Source organism: Pristis pectinata, chromosome 34 (genome assembly GCF_009764475.1).
Source record: "Pristis pectinata isolate sPriPec2 chromosome 34, sPriPec2.1.pri, whole genome shotgun sequence".
In the NCBI taxonomy this organism is placed as follows: domain Eukaryota; kingdom Metazoa; phylum Chordata; class Chondrichthyes; order Rhinopristiformes; family Pristidae; genus Pristis; species Pristis pectinata.
The window spans coordinates 17200271-17215554 of record NC_067438.1 but is presented as its reverse complement, the minus strand read 5'-3'; the positions used below and the strand labels follow the sequence as shown (position 1 = coordinate 17215554).

General features: G+C 54.9%; 2 protein-coding genes across 2 annotated transcripts in view; one reads left to right on the top strand and one right to left on the bottom strand.

Annotated features, from left to right (window-relative positions):
* LOC127585911 (class I histocompatibility antigen, F10 alpha chain-like) overlaps positions 1 to 15284 on the top strand; it is a 603397-nt gene that overhangs the window by 566557 nt on the left and 21556 nt on the right. The window lies entirely within an intron of this gene.
* tap1 (transporter 1, ATP-binding cassette, sub-family B (MDR/TAP)) overlaps positions 1 to 15284 on the bottom strand; it is a 33121-nt gene that overhangs the window by 16574 nt on the left and 1263 nt on the right. Inside the window, exons 2-4 of the mRNA XM_052043623.1 lie at positions 10268 to 10792; positions 4149 to 4263; positions 3662 to 3792 (exon numbers count right to left, since the gene is read on the bottom strand). Of these exons, the coding sequence (XP_051899583.1) occupies positions 3662 to 3792; positions 4149 to 4263; positions 10268 to 10769 (748 nt within the window). The 5' untranslated portion in view covers positions 10770 to 10792. The remainder of the gene's footprint in view (positions 1 to 3661; positions 3793 to 4148; positions 4264 to 10267; positions 10793 to 15284) is intronic.

Below are 15284 nucleotides of genomic sequence, written 5' to 3'. Positions count from 1 at the left end.
TAAGTGTGGTCTAACCAGAGTTTTGTAAAGCTGCATCATTACTTTGCGGCTTTTAAACTCAATCCCACGATTTATGAAAGCTAACATCCCATAAACTTTCTTAACTACCCTATCCACCTGTGAGGCAACTTTCAGTGATCTGTAGATATGAACCTACAGATCTCTCTGCTCCTCCACACTGCCCAGAATCCTGCCATTTACCTCATACTCCGCCTTGGAGTTTGTCCTTCCAAAGTGTACCACCTCACGCTTCTCCGGATTGAACTCCATCTGCCACTTGTCAGCCCAGCTCTGCATCCTATCAATATCCCTCTGTAAGCTTCGGCAGCCCTCCACACTATCCACAACACCACCGACCTTTGTGTCATCTGCAAACTTGCTAACCCACCCTTCCACCCCCTCATCTAAGTCATTAATAAATATCACAAAAAGCAGAGGTCCCAGAACCGATCCCTGTGGGACACCACTGGTCACAGCCCTCCAATCTGAATGCACTCCCTCCACCACAACCCTCTGCTTTCTACAGGCAAGCCAATTCTGAATCCACACGGCCAAGCTCCCCTGGATCCCATGACCTCTGACCTTCTGAAGAAGCCTAACATGTGGAACCTTGTCAAATGCCTTACTAAAATCCATGTAGACCACATCCACCGCACTACCCTCATCAATCTTCCTGGTCACCTCCTCAAAGAACCCTATCAGGCTTGTGAGACATGATCTTCCCTTCTCAAAGCCGTGCTGGCTGTCCCTAATCAGTCCATGATTCTCTAAACGCTCATAGATCCTATCTCTCAGAATCCTTTCCCGCAGCTTACCCACCACAGACGTAAGGCTCACTGGTCTATAATTCCCTGGACTATCCCTACTAACTTTTTTGAATAAGGGGACAACATTTGCCACCCTCCAGTCCTCCGGTACCATCCCCATGGACAATGAGGACTCAAAGATCCTAGCCAAAGGCTCAGCAATCTCCTCCCTCGCCTCGTGGAGCGGCCTGGGGAATATTCCGTCAGGCCCCGGGGACTTATCTGTCTAATATTTTCTAACAGCTCCAGCACATCCTCTCTTGATACCTACGTGCTCTAGAACATTACCCTTATCAACACTGTCCTCAGCATCATCAAGGCCCCTCTCCTTGGTGAATACTGAAGAGAAGTATTCATTGAGAACCTCACCCACTTCCACAGCCTCCAGGCACACCTTCCCACCTTTGTCTTTAATCGGACCCACCTTTACTCTAGCCATCCTTCTGCTCTTCACGTACGAGAAAAAAGCCTCGGGATTCTCCTTAACCCTACTCACCAAAGCCTTTTCATGTCCCCTTCTCGCTCTCCTCAGCCCCTTCTTAAGTTCCCTCCTTGCTACTCTATATTCCTCACGAGCCCTGTCCGATCCTTGCTGCTTACACCTTATGTATGCTGCCGCCTTCTTCCTAACTAGTTGTTCCACCTCTCTCGTCACCCACGGTTCCTTCACCCTGCCATTCCTTCTCTGCCTCACTGGGACAAATTTATCCCTAACATCCTGCAAAAGATCCCTGGACAACCACCACATCTCCATAGTACATTTCCCTTCAAAAATGTCATCCCAATTTACACTCTCAAGTTCTCGCCTTATAGCCTCATAATTCGCCTTTCTCCAATTAAATATCTTCCCGTCCTCTTTGCTCCTACCCCTGTCCATGACAATGCTAAAGGTTACAGAGCGGTGGTCACTGTCCCCCAAATGCTCACCCACCGAGAGATCTGTCCCCTGTCCCGGTTCATTACCTAAAACTAGATCTACTATAGAATTCCCTCTAGTCGGCCTGTCAACATACTGTGTCAGGAATCCGTCCTGGACACACTTAACAAACTCTGCCCCGTCAAAAACCTTTGGTACTAAGTAGGTGCCAATCGGTATTTGGGAAGTTGAAGTCTCCCACAATAACCACCCTGTTATTTTCACATCTCTCCAAAATCTGCCTCCCAATCTGCTCCTCAGTATCCCTGCTGCTACCAGGGGGCCTATAGAATACTCCCAGTAGAGTAACTGCTCCTTTCTTGTTCCTAACTTCTACCCATATTGACTCTGGAGAGGATCCTTCTACATTATCCACCCTTTCTGCAGCTGTAACAGTGTCCCTGACCAGTATCGCCACCCCTCCCCCTCTTCTCCCCCTCCCTATCCCTTTTAAAACACTGAAATCCAGGAATATTCAATATCCATTCCTGCCCTGGTGTCAGCCACGTCTCTGCAAGAGCCACAATATCGTAGTCCCATGTACTTATCCAAGCTCTCAGTTCATCTCCCTTATTCCTGATACTTCTTGCATTTAAGTAAATGCACTTTAGCCCATCCACCTTACTACTTTTATAGGCTGTACTCTGCTTCTCCTTCCTCAAAGCCTCTCTATATGATAGATCTGACTTTGCCCCATCCACTTCATCCTCTGACCTACCCCTCTGCTTCCCATCCCCCTCGCAAACTAGTTTAAACCCTCCCGAACCGTCCTAGCAAACCTGCCTGCAAGGAGGACCCCTGGGGCTTTGGGTTCCTCACTCTACAGGAGGTCCGCTGGGGTTCTGGGCCCTCACCCTACAGGAGGTCCGCTGGTGTTCTGGGTCCCTCACTCGACAGGAGATCCCCTGGGGTTCTGGGCCCTCACTCTTCAGGGGATCCCCTGGGGTTCTGGGCCCTCACTCTACAGGAGATACCCTGGGGTTCTGGGTCCCTCACTCTTCAGGGGATCCCCTCGGGTTTTGGTCCCTCATTCTACAGGGGGTCCCCTTGGGTTCTGGGCCTCTCACTCTCCACAAAATCCCCTGGGGTTCTGGGCCCTCACTCTACAGGAGATCCCCTGGGATTCTCCCTCACTCTTCAGGAGATCCCCTGGGGTTCTGGGTCCCTCACTCTACAGGAGGTCCGCTGGTGTTCTGGGTCCCTCACTCTACAGAAGATCCCCTGCGGTTCTGGGTCCCTCACTCTACAGGAGATCCCCTGGGTCCAGGGTCCTGGGTCCCTCCATCTACAACAGAGATCTCCCCAGCTGGGGTCTGGACAGGTCTCTGTACAAATCCTGAACTAACCCACATCCTCACTAACTCTTGAACCAGATGAAGATTGAAAAATGATTCTTCAGCCACACTATCAGCTTCCGGTACAATCTGGCAGTCATTCTGTGACCCGGTCACTCAGAGGTTTGGAACATCCGTCCGAGATCAGAGTTCGTCGAACCAGAGGTCTGGGATCTAAACTCAGTCGATAACCGGGAACAGCTGGTCATTAGTAAACATGACCACAAAAGCACCAGGTTATTGTAACCTCTTCAAGACTCAATCTGCCATCCGGGTTAAAGTCACTCCAGATCCAAACAATGTGGTTGATGTGAAATGGCCGAACAAATCTCTTTCCCTCTGGTGTCTGTTCTACCTCTCTCGGTATCCTGCTGTTCTTTTGTTTCCTCACCACCTGCCCCTCTCCCTCTCTGCCCCTCTCCCTCCCTGCCCATCACTCTCCCCTCTCACACACAGTTACTTTAAACAGTGTCCTTTCCCTTCTGTATTTCCCCACTGTCGCTCCATCTCTCACCCTCTCTCAGACGGTGCTTCAGTGGGGCTTCCCTTCCCTCTCTATCTCACTCTGTCACCCTGCTGTCACTGGGAACACCTGTGAACTGTACCTGTGTGCTGAGTGTCGAAGAAGGCGATCTCCTGGCGTACAACAGATCTGAACACGGACCCCTGAATCCGGGTGTGAATCCCCGTCATTGTAGCGTTGTAGATACAGTCGCAAATAAACTCTGAAACAGCGCTGTGTGAGAAGGAGTGAGGGTCACTGGTATTACAGTCACTGTGTGTGACGGATCACTGGGTGACAGACACTGTGTGTGACCGGGTCCCTGGGGTGACGGACACTGTGACTGGGTCCCTGGTATTACAGACACTGTGTGTGACAGGTCACTGGGGTCACAGACACTGTGAGGGACAGCGATCTGTGGTGAGGAACCGTGTGCAGTAGTGGGACCGCGTCCGTGTGATGGGAATTACTGGGTTGTGTCCAGTGACGTCTCTGGGCATTGACTGACAGTGTGCGAGAGGACAGCAGCCCCCATCCCCAGCTGGGACAGTGCCCCCCATTAACCCTCTGCTGCCCGGCAGCGCCAGTACCTTCCAATGGTGAAGGCCGCCATGGCCAGGATGGTGCTGGAGAAAGCCGATGGATTATCCTCGTTCATCACCCAGTCTGTCATCCGGCCAGAGTAGTAGGGAATGGCCATCTCGCCTGGGAACAGAGGTAGTGACCGGTCAGGGCACCGAGAGACCTCCCCCACCCAGACCGGCACCCCCCAACCACCCCCCCCACCACCCAGACCGGCATCTCCCAGCCCCCACACCACCATCCCACAGCCCCCCCCCCCACCACCCAGACCGGCATCCCCCAACCCCCACACCACACCACCCCACCCCCCCAGACCACTGCCCTCTCCCCCCCACCTCCAGTAGTAGGGAATGGCCATCTCCCTTGGGAACAGAGGTAGTGACCGGTCAGAGCAGGCTGAGAGACCCCACCCAGGCTGACACCCAGACCGACCACCACACCCCCGCCAAATTCCCACAGAGGGAACCAAGACTCCCGACAGATACAACCGCACCCCCCAGCCTGCGACACCCCCCCACAAGACACTGAGAGACCCACCCCACCCCTGAGACTACAGCTCCCCCCCTCGCCGCCATCAGACATTGGATGCAGAGGTCCAGTGGTGTTCACAGACAGGGGGGATTGGGGCAAGGGGCAGTCCCTGAACACACAATGCTGAAACCAGGTGGATAGGGTCGGGACGGGGTCCAGAACCAGTGAATTCTCAGCCGGAAACCACAGGGGGAGACGGAAAGCATTCCAACTGGACTGGAGAGGCAGACGGTCAGGAGAGGGGGCAGAGGGAGGGGGAGAGAGGTGATGGGGAGAAGTGATACGGGTGAGGTAACAGAGACGGGAGGGGAGACGGGGAGGGGTGGGGAGGAGAGACACCATGAAGGATATAAAGGTGACGAGCTCGTTGGGTCAGGCATCACCAAGGAAGAGGTCGATAAGGTCAGTGGCTCTCGGGGTCAGAGGTGACAACGTGCCTGACCCATGACAACGGGAGGACAGGATTTGGCTCCCACGGGGGTGTGACAACCGTTGGATGGGGATCGGTCTGCTGTACCCTGGAACGAACGTTCCAGAGGGAACGGGGGCACAGATGGGAAGTCTGTCTCCGAGGTGGTGGTGGGAGGGGTACTCCATGTCCCCACTGTGACCTGACAGCAGGGTGGGGTGCTCCATGACCCAACAGCAGAGCTCCCCCAGCCCTGCACTCATCCTGGGCAGCACTGGGCCTGCTGACTTAAGCAGAGCAACGAGGGGTGGGGGGTGGAGGTCAAAGGGACAAGGGGTGAGGGACGAGGGGTGAGGGATGATGAAGGGCCAGGGGTGAGGGGCCAGGGATGAGGAAAATGGGGTGAGGGGCGAGGGATAAGGGGCCAGGGGTGAGTGGAGGGGCCAGGGGTGCCGAATGAGGGACAAGGGGCTGAGAAGTGGCAGATGGAGTTCAACCCGGAAAAATGTGAAGTGATGCACCTTGGAAATCGAATTTGAAGGCAGAATACAAGGTTATTGGCAGGAATCTTAGCAGTGTGGACGAACAGAGGGATCTTGGGGTCCACGTTCAGAGATCCCTTAAGGTTGCTGCACAGGTCAATAGGGTTGTTAACCATAGAACCATAGAACAATACAGCACAATACAGACCCTTCGGCCCACCCTGTTGTGCCGCCCTTCAAACCACACCCAAGACTATCTAACCCCTTCCTCCCACATATCCCTCTATCTTCAATTCCTCCATATGCTTATCTAACAATCTCTTGAATTTGACCAATGTATCAGCCTCCACCATCACCCCAGGCAGCGCATTCCATGCCCCAACCACTCTCTGGGTGAAAAACCTCCCTCTGATATCTCCCTTGAACTTCCCACCCATTACCTTAAAGCCATGTCCTCTTGTATTGAGCATTGGCGCCCTGGGAAAGAGGCGCTGGCTGTCCACTCTGTCTATTCCTCTTAATATTTTGTATACCTCTATCATGTTTCCCCTCATCCTCCTTCTCTCTAATGAGAGCAGCCCTAGCTCCTTTAGTCTCTCCTCATAATCCATACTCTCTAATCCAGGCAGCATCCTGGTAAATCTCCTCTGCACCCTCTCCAACGCCTCCACATCCTTCCTATAATGTGGCGACCAGAACTGGACACAGTACTCCAAGTGTGGTCTAACCAGAGTTTTGTAAAGCTGCATCATCACTTCGCAGCTCTTAAACTCAATCCCATGATTTATGAAAGTTAACATCCCATAAGCTTTCTTAACTACCCTAGCCACCTGCGAGGCAACTTTCAGTGAGCTGTGGATATGAACCCCCAGATCCCTCTGCTCCTCTACACTGCCCAGAATCCTGCCATTTACCTTGTACTCCGCCTTGGAGTTTGTCCTTCCAAAGTGTACCACCTCACACTTCTCCGGATCGAACGCCATCTGCCACTTGTCAGCCCAGCTCTGCATCCTATCAATATCCCTCTGAAAGCTCCAACAGCCCTCCACACTATCCACAACACCACCGACCTCTGTGTCGTCTGCAAACTTGCTAACCCAGCCTTCCACCCCCTCATCTAAGTCGTTAATAAATATCACGAAAAGTAGAGGTCCCAGAACCGATCCCTGTGGGACACCACTAGTCACAGCCCTCCAATCCAAATGCACTCCCTCCACCACAACCCTCTGCTTTCTACAGGCAAGCCAATTCTGAATCCACACGGCCAAGCTCCCCTGGATCCCTTGGCCTCTGACCTTCTGAAGAAGCCTACCATGCGGAACCTTGTCAAACGCCTTACTAAAATCCACGTAGACCACATCTACTACACTACCCTCATCAATCTTCCAGGTCACCTCCTCAAAGAACCCTATTAGGCTTCTGAGACAAGATGTTCCCTTCACAAATCCATGCTGGCTGTCCCTAATCAGTCCATGATTCTCTAAATGCTCATAGATCCTATCTCTTAGAATCCTTTCTAACAGCTTACCCACCACAGACGTAAGGCTCACTGGTCTGTAATTCCCTGGACTATCCCTACTACCTTTTTTGAACAAGGGGACAACATTCACCACCCTCCAATCCTCCGGTACCATCCCCGTGGACAACGAGGACTCAAAGATCCTAACCACAGCTTCCAGGCACAACCTCCCACCTTTGTCTTTAATCGGACCCACCTTTACTCCCGTTGTCCTTCTGCTCTTCACGTACCAGAAAAAAGCCTTGGGATTCTCCTTAACCCTACTCGCCAAAGCCTTTTCATGTCCCCTTCTCACTCTCCTCAGCCCCTTCTTAAGTTCCCTCCTTGCTACTCTATATTCCTCACAAGCCCTATCTGATCCTTGCTGCTTACACCTTATGTATGCTGCCTTCTTCTTCCTAACTAGTTGTTCCACCTCTCTCGTCACCCACGGTTGCTTCACCCTGCCATTCCTTCTCTGCCTCACCGGGACAAATTTATCCCTAACATCCTGCAAGAGATCCCTGAACATCGACCACATCTCCATAGTACATTTCCCTTCAAAAATGTCGTCCCAATTTACACTCCCAAGTTCTCGCCTTATAGCCTCATAATTCGCCTTCCCCCAGTTAAATATCTTCCCGTCCTCTTTGCTCCTATCCCGTCCATGACAATGCTAAAGGTTATGAAGCAGTGGTCACTGTCCCCCAAATGCTCACCCACCGAGAGATCTGTCACCTGACCCGGTTCATTACCTAAAACTAGACTTAATAATGACATTCCCTCTCGTCGGCCTGTCAACATACTGTGACAGGAATCCGTCCTGGACACACTTAACAAACTGCGCCCCGTCTAAACCTTTGGCTCTAAGCAGGTGCCAATCAATATTTGGGAAGCTGAAGTCTCCCACTATAATAACCCTGTTATTTTCACATCTCTCCAAAAACTGCCTCCCAATCTGCTCCTCAGTATCCCTACTGCTCGTGGGGGGCCTATAGAATACTCCCAGGAGGGTAACTGTTCCTTTCTTGTTTCTAACTTTCACCCATACTGACTCTAGAGAGGATCCTTCTACATTATCCACCCTCTCTGCAGCTGTAACAGTGTCCCTGACCAGTATCGTCACCCCTCCCCCTCTTCTCCCCCCTCCCTAACACGACAGGGCATAATTTTAAGGTGATTGGAGGAAGGTATAAGGGGAATGTCAGGGGTAAGTTTTTTTTTACACAGTGGTGGGTGTGTGGAACGCACTGCCGGCAGAGGTTGTGGGGGCAGATACATTAGGGACATTTAAGAGGTTCTTAGATGGCCACATGAATGATAGAGAATCGGAGGGCTACGTGGGAGGGAAGGGTTAGATAGATCTTAGAGCAGGATAAAATGTTGGCAGAACATTGTGGGCCGAAGGGCCTGTACTGTGCTGTAGTGTTCTATGTTCTACCCTCACCCACCTGTCTGATTGGGAGGACTCAGCGTGGCTTTGTGCATGGGAAGTTGTGTTTGACGAATCTTTTCGAGTTTTTTGAAGAGGCGACCAAAATGGTGGGTGAGGGGAGGGCAGTGGATGTTGTCCGTTTGGACTTCAGCGAGGCCTTCGACAAGGTCCCGCATGGCAGGCTGGTCTGGAAGGTGAGGTCCCATGGAATCCAGGGAGAGCGAGTTAGGTGGATTCAGAGTTGGCTCGGAGGTAGGAAGCAGAGGCTGGTGACTAGTGGTGTGCCGCAGGGGCCGGTTTTGGGACCCTTGTTATTCATTATTTAGGTAAGTGATTTGGACATGAATGCACAAGGTTTGATCAGTAAGTTTGCAGATAACACAAAATTAGGAGGTGGTGTTGACAGTGCAGAAGGTTATCGTAGATTCCAGGGGGATATGGATCTGTTAGGGAAGTGGGCCGAGGAGCGGCAAAAGGGATTTCAATACAGAGAAGTGGGAGGTGATGCATTTTGGAAAGTCAAACCAGTGTAGGACTCGTCCTGCGAATGGTCGGACACAGGGAGTGTAATGGAACTGAGGGACCCAGGAGAACAACTGTATAGTTCATTGAAAGCAGCATCACAGGTAGACAGGTGGTGAAAGAGGTGTTTAGAACCCTGGCCTTCGTCAGTCAGGGCATTGAGTACAGGAGTTGGGACGTTATGTTGCAGTTGTAGAAGTCGTTGGTGAGGCCGCACTTGGAGCACTGTGTGCAGTTTTGGTCACCCTGTTATAGGAAGGACATGGTTAAACTGGAAAGAGCACAGAGAAGATCTACGAGGATGTTGCCAGGACCAGAGGGCCTGAGTTATAGGGAGAGGTTGGCCAGGCTGGGGCTTTATTCCTTGGAGCGTAGGAGAATGAGGGGCGACCTTGTAGAATTGTTTAAGATTATGAGAGGCGTAGATAAGATGGATGGTAACAGTCTTTTCCCCAGGGTAGGGGAGTCGAAATCTAGGGGGCAGGTACAACAAGGTCATTTAAGAAGCACTTGGATAGGTACATGGAGGGGCGGGGCTTGGAGGGATATGGCCGAGCGCAGGAAATTGGGACTAGCTGGGTGGGCCCCGTGGTCGGCATGGACTGGTTGGGCCGAAGGGCCTGTATCCGTGCTGTGTTGTGCTATGTCTCTCTGAGAGTTTATCTATAACCCTCACCCCCCCCCACATCCCCTCCCTCAGCCCCTGCACTCCCTCACTCACCCCTCACACCCCCTCCCTCACCCCTCACACCCCCTCCCTCACCCCTCGCACCCCCTCCCTCACCCCCTGCACGCCCACCCTCACCCCTCACACCCCCTCCCTCACCCCCTGCAACCCCTCCCTCACCCCTCAACCCCCTCCCTCACCCCCTGCACCCCCACCCTCCCCTCACACCCCCTCACCCCCCCGCACCCCCTCCCTCACCCCCCGCACCCCCTCCCTCACCCCCCCGCACCCCCTCCCTCACCCCTCACACCCCCTCCCTCACCCCTACCCCCTCCCTCCCTCACCCCTACCCCCTCCCTCACACCTCACACCCCCTCCCTCACCCCCTGCACCCCCTCCCTCACCCCCTGCACCCCCTCCCTCACACAACGATCCTAACTACACATTCCTGCCCTCCCCCACACCCCTCCCCGTCTACAGCTGGATCCTGGTCCCTCCCCCAACACCCCTCCCTACACCTCTCCCCGTACACAGCCGGATGCCTGCCCCCGACCCTCACCCTCTCCCCATGGGCTGAACTCACCGGCTGATGACAGGACGAGGAAGAGGGTGACGAGGAGGAAGCGGCCGGAGTCGGGCCTCAGACAGGACACCAGTCTGGAGAGGGAGGGAGTCTGGCCGGGGGCCACGGCCCCCCCCAGCTCCGGCAGGAACCTCTGGCCCACAGTGAACCCCAGCCCGGTCACCAGGTAGCTGAGAGCCAGCACGGGGGGTGTACAGGAACCGTGCAGGAGCTCGGCACTCGGGGACCAAGCCACCACCGACAGACTGGTGTAGGTCGGCAACAGTAGGCAGCACGTGGCCAGCCCCAGACGCAGGTCCCGGAGCCGGCCAGACGTGAGCCCTGGCACCAGACATCTGACCAGCCGCAGACAGGCAGACAGCAGGCCCAGCCGCAGCACAGAGCACACCCAGACCACCAGCAGCGGCCCAGCCCCCCACAGCTCCAGGGCTGCGCTCAGGACCCAGGTCACAGCGACATCCAGCACGGCAAGACACAGCACGGCAGCTGGAACAGTCATCATCAGCAGGGTCCAGTCCACAGGGCCTGCGATACAGAGAGAGACCCACATTACAGAGAGAGAGGGAGAGAGAGACGCACATTACAGAGAGAGAGACCGTGTTACAGAGAGAGAGACCCGCGTTACAGAGAGAGAGACCCGCGTTACAGAAAGACCCACGTTACATCCTGAAATACAGAGAGATCTAAGTTACAGAGAGAGATCCTGGTTTAACACTGGGTTGGAAAAGGTCTGGGGAGGGAATCAAGATTGAAGTCAGGTCTGAGGAAGTCATTCTCTGGAACTCCCTCAGGATGGAGGACAGGTCTGGGGCGGAGACAGACCCTGGCATCCCCTCAGTGTCCTGCACATGCTTTGGCCACATGAGGAAAAGGGTGTTTGAAGAGCAGGACCTCAGACCCGGCTCCAATCCTGTGGTCTACTGGGCAATAGTGATCCTCTGCAGGACCAATGTCCCCAGCACTGAGGCCCGACCACACTCAGTGGCCGTGCTGGGCAGATACCGGTCTCCGATACAGACGTGCCGTCCCAGGCCCTGTTTGGGGAAGACATTCCCAGTTGGTACAAAGGAATAGATTGAAGGACGTGGTCAAAGCCTCCAGGAAGATACACAGCATTCCCACGAGGAAGAGGGGGGAGGGGGAAGGAAGGGGGGAGGGGGAAGGAAGAGGAGGGAGGTGGGGAGGAAGAGGGAGGGTGGTAGGGGTAGAGGGAGGGGGAGGGGGGAGGGAGGGGGAGGGGGGAGGGGGGAGGAGATGGGGAGGAGATGGGGAGAGGGGGAAGAGGGAGGGGGGAGGGGGAAGAGGGAGGGGGGAGGGGGAAGAGGGAGGGGAAGGGGGGAAGGGGAAGGGGGGAAGGGGGAGGGGGGGAAGGGGGAGGGGGGGGAAGGGGGGAGGGGGGAGGGGGGGGAAGGGGGGAGGGGGGGGAAGGGGGGAGGGGGAGGGGGAGAGGGGGAGAGGAAGGGGAGAGGGGGAGGGGAGGAAGGGGAGAGGGGGAGGGGGGGAGGGGGAGGGCGGGAGGGAGGGGAGGGGGAGGGGGGGAGGGGGAGGGGGAGGGAGGGGGAGGGGGAGGGGGGGAGAGGAAGGGGAGAGGGGGAGGGGAGGAAGGGGAGAGGGGGAGGGGAGGAAGGGGAGAGGGGGAGGGGAGGAAGGGGAGAGGGGGAGGGGGGGAGGGGGAGGGCGGGAGGGAGGGGAGGGGGAGGGGGGGAGGGGGAGGGGGGGGGAGGGGGAGGGGGAGGGAGGGGGAGGGGGAGGGGGGGAGTGGGGAGAGGGGGAGGGAGTAGAGGGGGCAGTGGGGGAGGGGAGGAGCGGGGAACGGGGCGGGGGTAGGGGGCGGGGTAGGGGGTAGGGGGCGGGGGAGGGGGTAGGGGGCAGGGGACGGGGCAGGGGGTAGGGGGTGGGGCAGGGGGTAGGGGGCGGGGTAGGGGGTAGGGGCGGGGTAGGGGGTAGTGGGCGGGGTAGGGGGTAGTGGGCGGGGCAGGGGGTAGGGGGTAGGGTAGGGGGTAGGGGGTAGGGGGCGGGGCAGGGGGTAGGGGGTAGGGTAGGGGGTAGGGGGTAGGGGGCGGGGTAGGGGGTAGGGGGTAGGGGGCGGGCTCTGGGACAGAGACGGGTAACAGCAGCGCCTCCTCTGCGCCCCGCAGGGTGCACCGGCCTCCCGCTCTCCCGACCCCAGTCACTGACCCACGGGGTCTCTCCGGTGCAGACAGACGCTGAGGAAGGCTCCCGGCTCCCGGCTCCCGGCTCCCGGAGCGGCGCGGCGCGGCGCGGCTGCAGTGACCCGGGCTCAGGGTCTCTGCCGGGAAACCTCGAGCTGCGGCTGTGAAAGCGAAAGCGAAAGCGAAGCGGTGGCGGCACAAGTGCGGCCCGACCCCGAGGGAGGGGGAATGTCAACACCCCACACGGGGCAGAATCCAGGGCGGTTCCACACTTGACAGGGAACTGGTGCCGGCCGCTGGGAGGGACACGGTGGAGCAAAGTTCCGCGGGGGCTGCAGGTGGCCGTGGGAGCTGGGGATGTGCTCTCCTGACGCCGATTTCCAGCAAGTCCCTGGAGTCACAGAAACGTTTCCCCGCAGCACCGGTGTTTAGGAATCAGATTTATTATCACCGTTTCATATGACGTGAAATGTGTTGTTTTGTGGCAGGTTACAACCAAATGATAAATAGAGCAAATAAAAGGAATAACGAGGGAGTGTTGATGGGTTCATGGACCGTTCAGAAATCTGATGGTGGAGGGGAAGAGGCTGTTCCTGAATCATTGGAGGTTCAGAGGGAATCTACAAAGAACACGGAACAGTACAGCAGGCCCTTCGGCCCACCATGTCCATGACAACCATGATGCCAATTTCAACTAATCCCACCTGCCTGCACACCATCCCCATCCCTCCACCCCCTGCCTGTTCATGTGTCTGTCTCAATGCCTCCTAAACATTGCTGTTGTACCTGCCTCCGCCGCCGCCCCTGGCAGCCCGTTCCAGGCACCCACCACTCTCTGTGTAAAAAAAAACTTGTCTTGTAAATCTCCTTTAAACTTGCCCGCCTTAAACCCATGCCCTCTAGTAATTGACATTTCCACCCTGGGAAACACAATAATCCAAATGTGGCCTAACCAGAGTGGTCTACAGCTGCAAAGTGACTTCCCAACCGATGACGGCAAGTCTGCCAATCACCTTCTTTACCACCCTATCCACTTGTCTTGCTTCTTCGGGGAGTTATAGACTCGAACCCCAGGATGCCTCTGTTCATCAATGCCATTAAGGGTCCAGCCATTAATGGTACACTTTCCTCCCAAAGTGCAACACCTCACATTTGTCTGGATTAAACTCCACCTGCCGTTTCTCTGCCCACATTTCCAACTGGTCCATGTCTCACTATCCAATTTTCATCATCTGCAACTTACTAATCAGCCAACCTACAGGCAACAGAGGTCCCAGCACTGATCCTTGCAGAACATCACTGGTCAGAGACCTCCAGTCAGTAAAACGCTCCTCCACCCATCTTCTGTGGCCAAGCCAATTTTTAATCCTACCTTGTTGAAAAAGGTCATGCAGACAACGTCCCTACCCCCATTCATCATCTTCACCACCTCCTCAAAAAATCAGTCAAGTTTGTACAACCTCCCCTGCACAAAGCCTATCCTAATGAGCTGACTATCTGAGTCTGTGCTTTTTCAGATGAGAGCAGATCCTATCCCCAAGAATCTTATCCATTAATTTCCCTCTCACTGATGTAAGGCTCACTGGTTTATCTCTGGTTTGTCTCCACTGCCCTAAAACACCAGCTATTCTCCAGTCCTCTGAGACTATACCAGTGGCCCGAGAGGCCTTGGTGCATTAAGGTGGATAAATCCCCAGGGCCTGACCTGGAGCATTCTCGGACCTTGTGGGAAGCTGGAGGAGAAATTGCGGAGGCCCTTGCAGAGATTGTTACAGGTGAGGTTCAGGAGGACTGGAGAGTGGCTCATGTGGTACCGTTGTTTGAAAAGGGGAGCAAAAACAAGTCAGGGAGCTACAGGCCGGTGAGTCTGACATGGGTGATGGGTTAATTGCTGGAGGGGATTCTGAAGGACAGGACCTGCCAACATTTGGAGAGACAGAGTCTGATTCGGGACAGTCAGCACTGCTCTGTGTGTGGGAGGTCGTATCTGACAAATCTCTTGGAGTTCTTCAAGGAGGTAACCAAGAGGGTAGATGAGGGGAGGGCAGAGGGTGTTGTCTGTATGGACTTCAGCAAGGCCTTTGACAAGGTCCCTCATGGCAGGTCTGGAAGGTTGGATCACATGGGATCCAAGGGGAGATAGCGGATTGGATTCATCATTGGCTCAGTGTTAGGAAGCAGGGTGATGGTCGAGGGTTGTTTCTCGGACTGGAGGCCTGTGTCTAGTGTGTGCCACAGGGGTCGGTGCTGGCACCTTTGTTGTTTGTAACTTATCAAAATGATTTGGATGTGAATGTACGAGGCTTGGTTAGTAAGTTTGCAGATGATACTAAAATATTGTAGACAGTGTAGTTGTAGACAGTGTAGAAGGTTATGAAAAATTACAGGGGATCTTGATCAGCTGGGTCAGTGGGCTGAGGATTGGCAAATGGCTTTCAATTTGGATAAGTGCAAAGTGTTGCATTTTGGGAGATCAAACCAGGGTAGGGCTTATACAGTGAACGGTAGGGCCCTGGGGAGTGTTGGGGAACAGAGGGACCTGAGAGTGGAAGTGCACAGTTCACTGAAAGTGGATCACAGGTAGACAGGGTGGTGAAGGAGGTGTTTGGCACACTGGCCTTCACCAGTCAGGGCATCGAGGTTAGGAGTAGGGACGTTATGTTGCAGTTATACAAGTTGTTGGTGAGGCCGCACTTGGAGCATTGTGCACAGCTCTGGTCCCCCTGTTATAGGAAAGAAGTTATTAAACTAGAGAAAGTGCAAAAGGGCAGGTGTGGTACTGTAGCGGTTAGTGTAACGCTATTACAGCACCAGAAATCCTCCAGTTTCCTCCCACATTCCAAAGACATACGGGTTAGGAAATT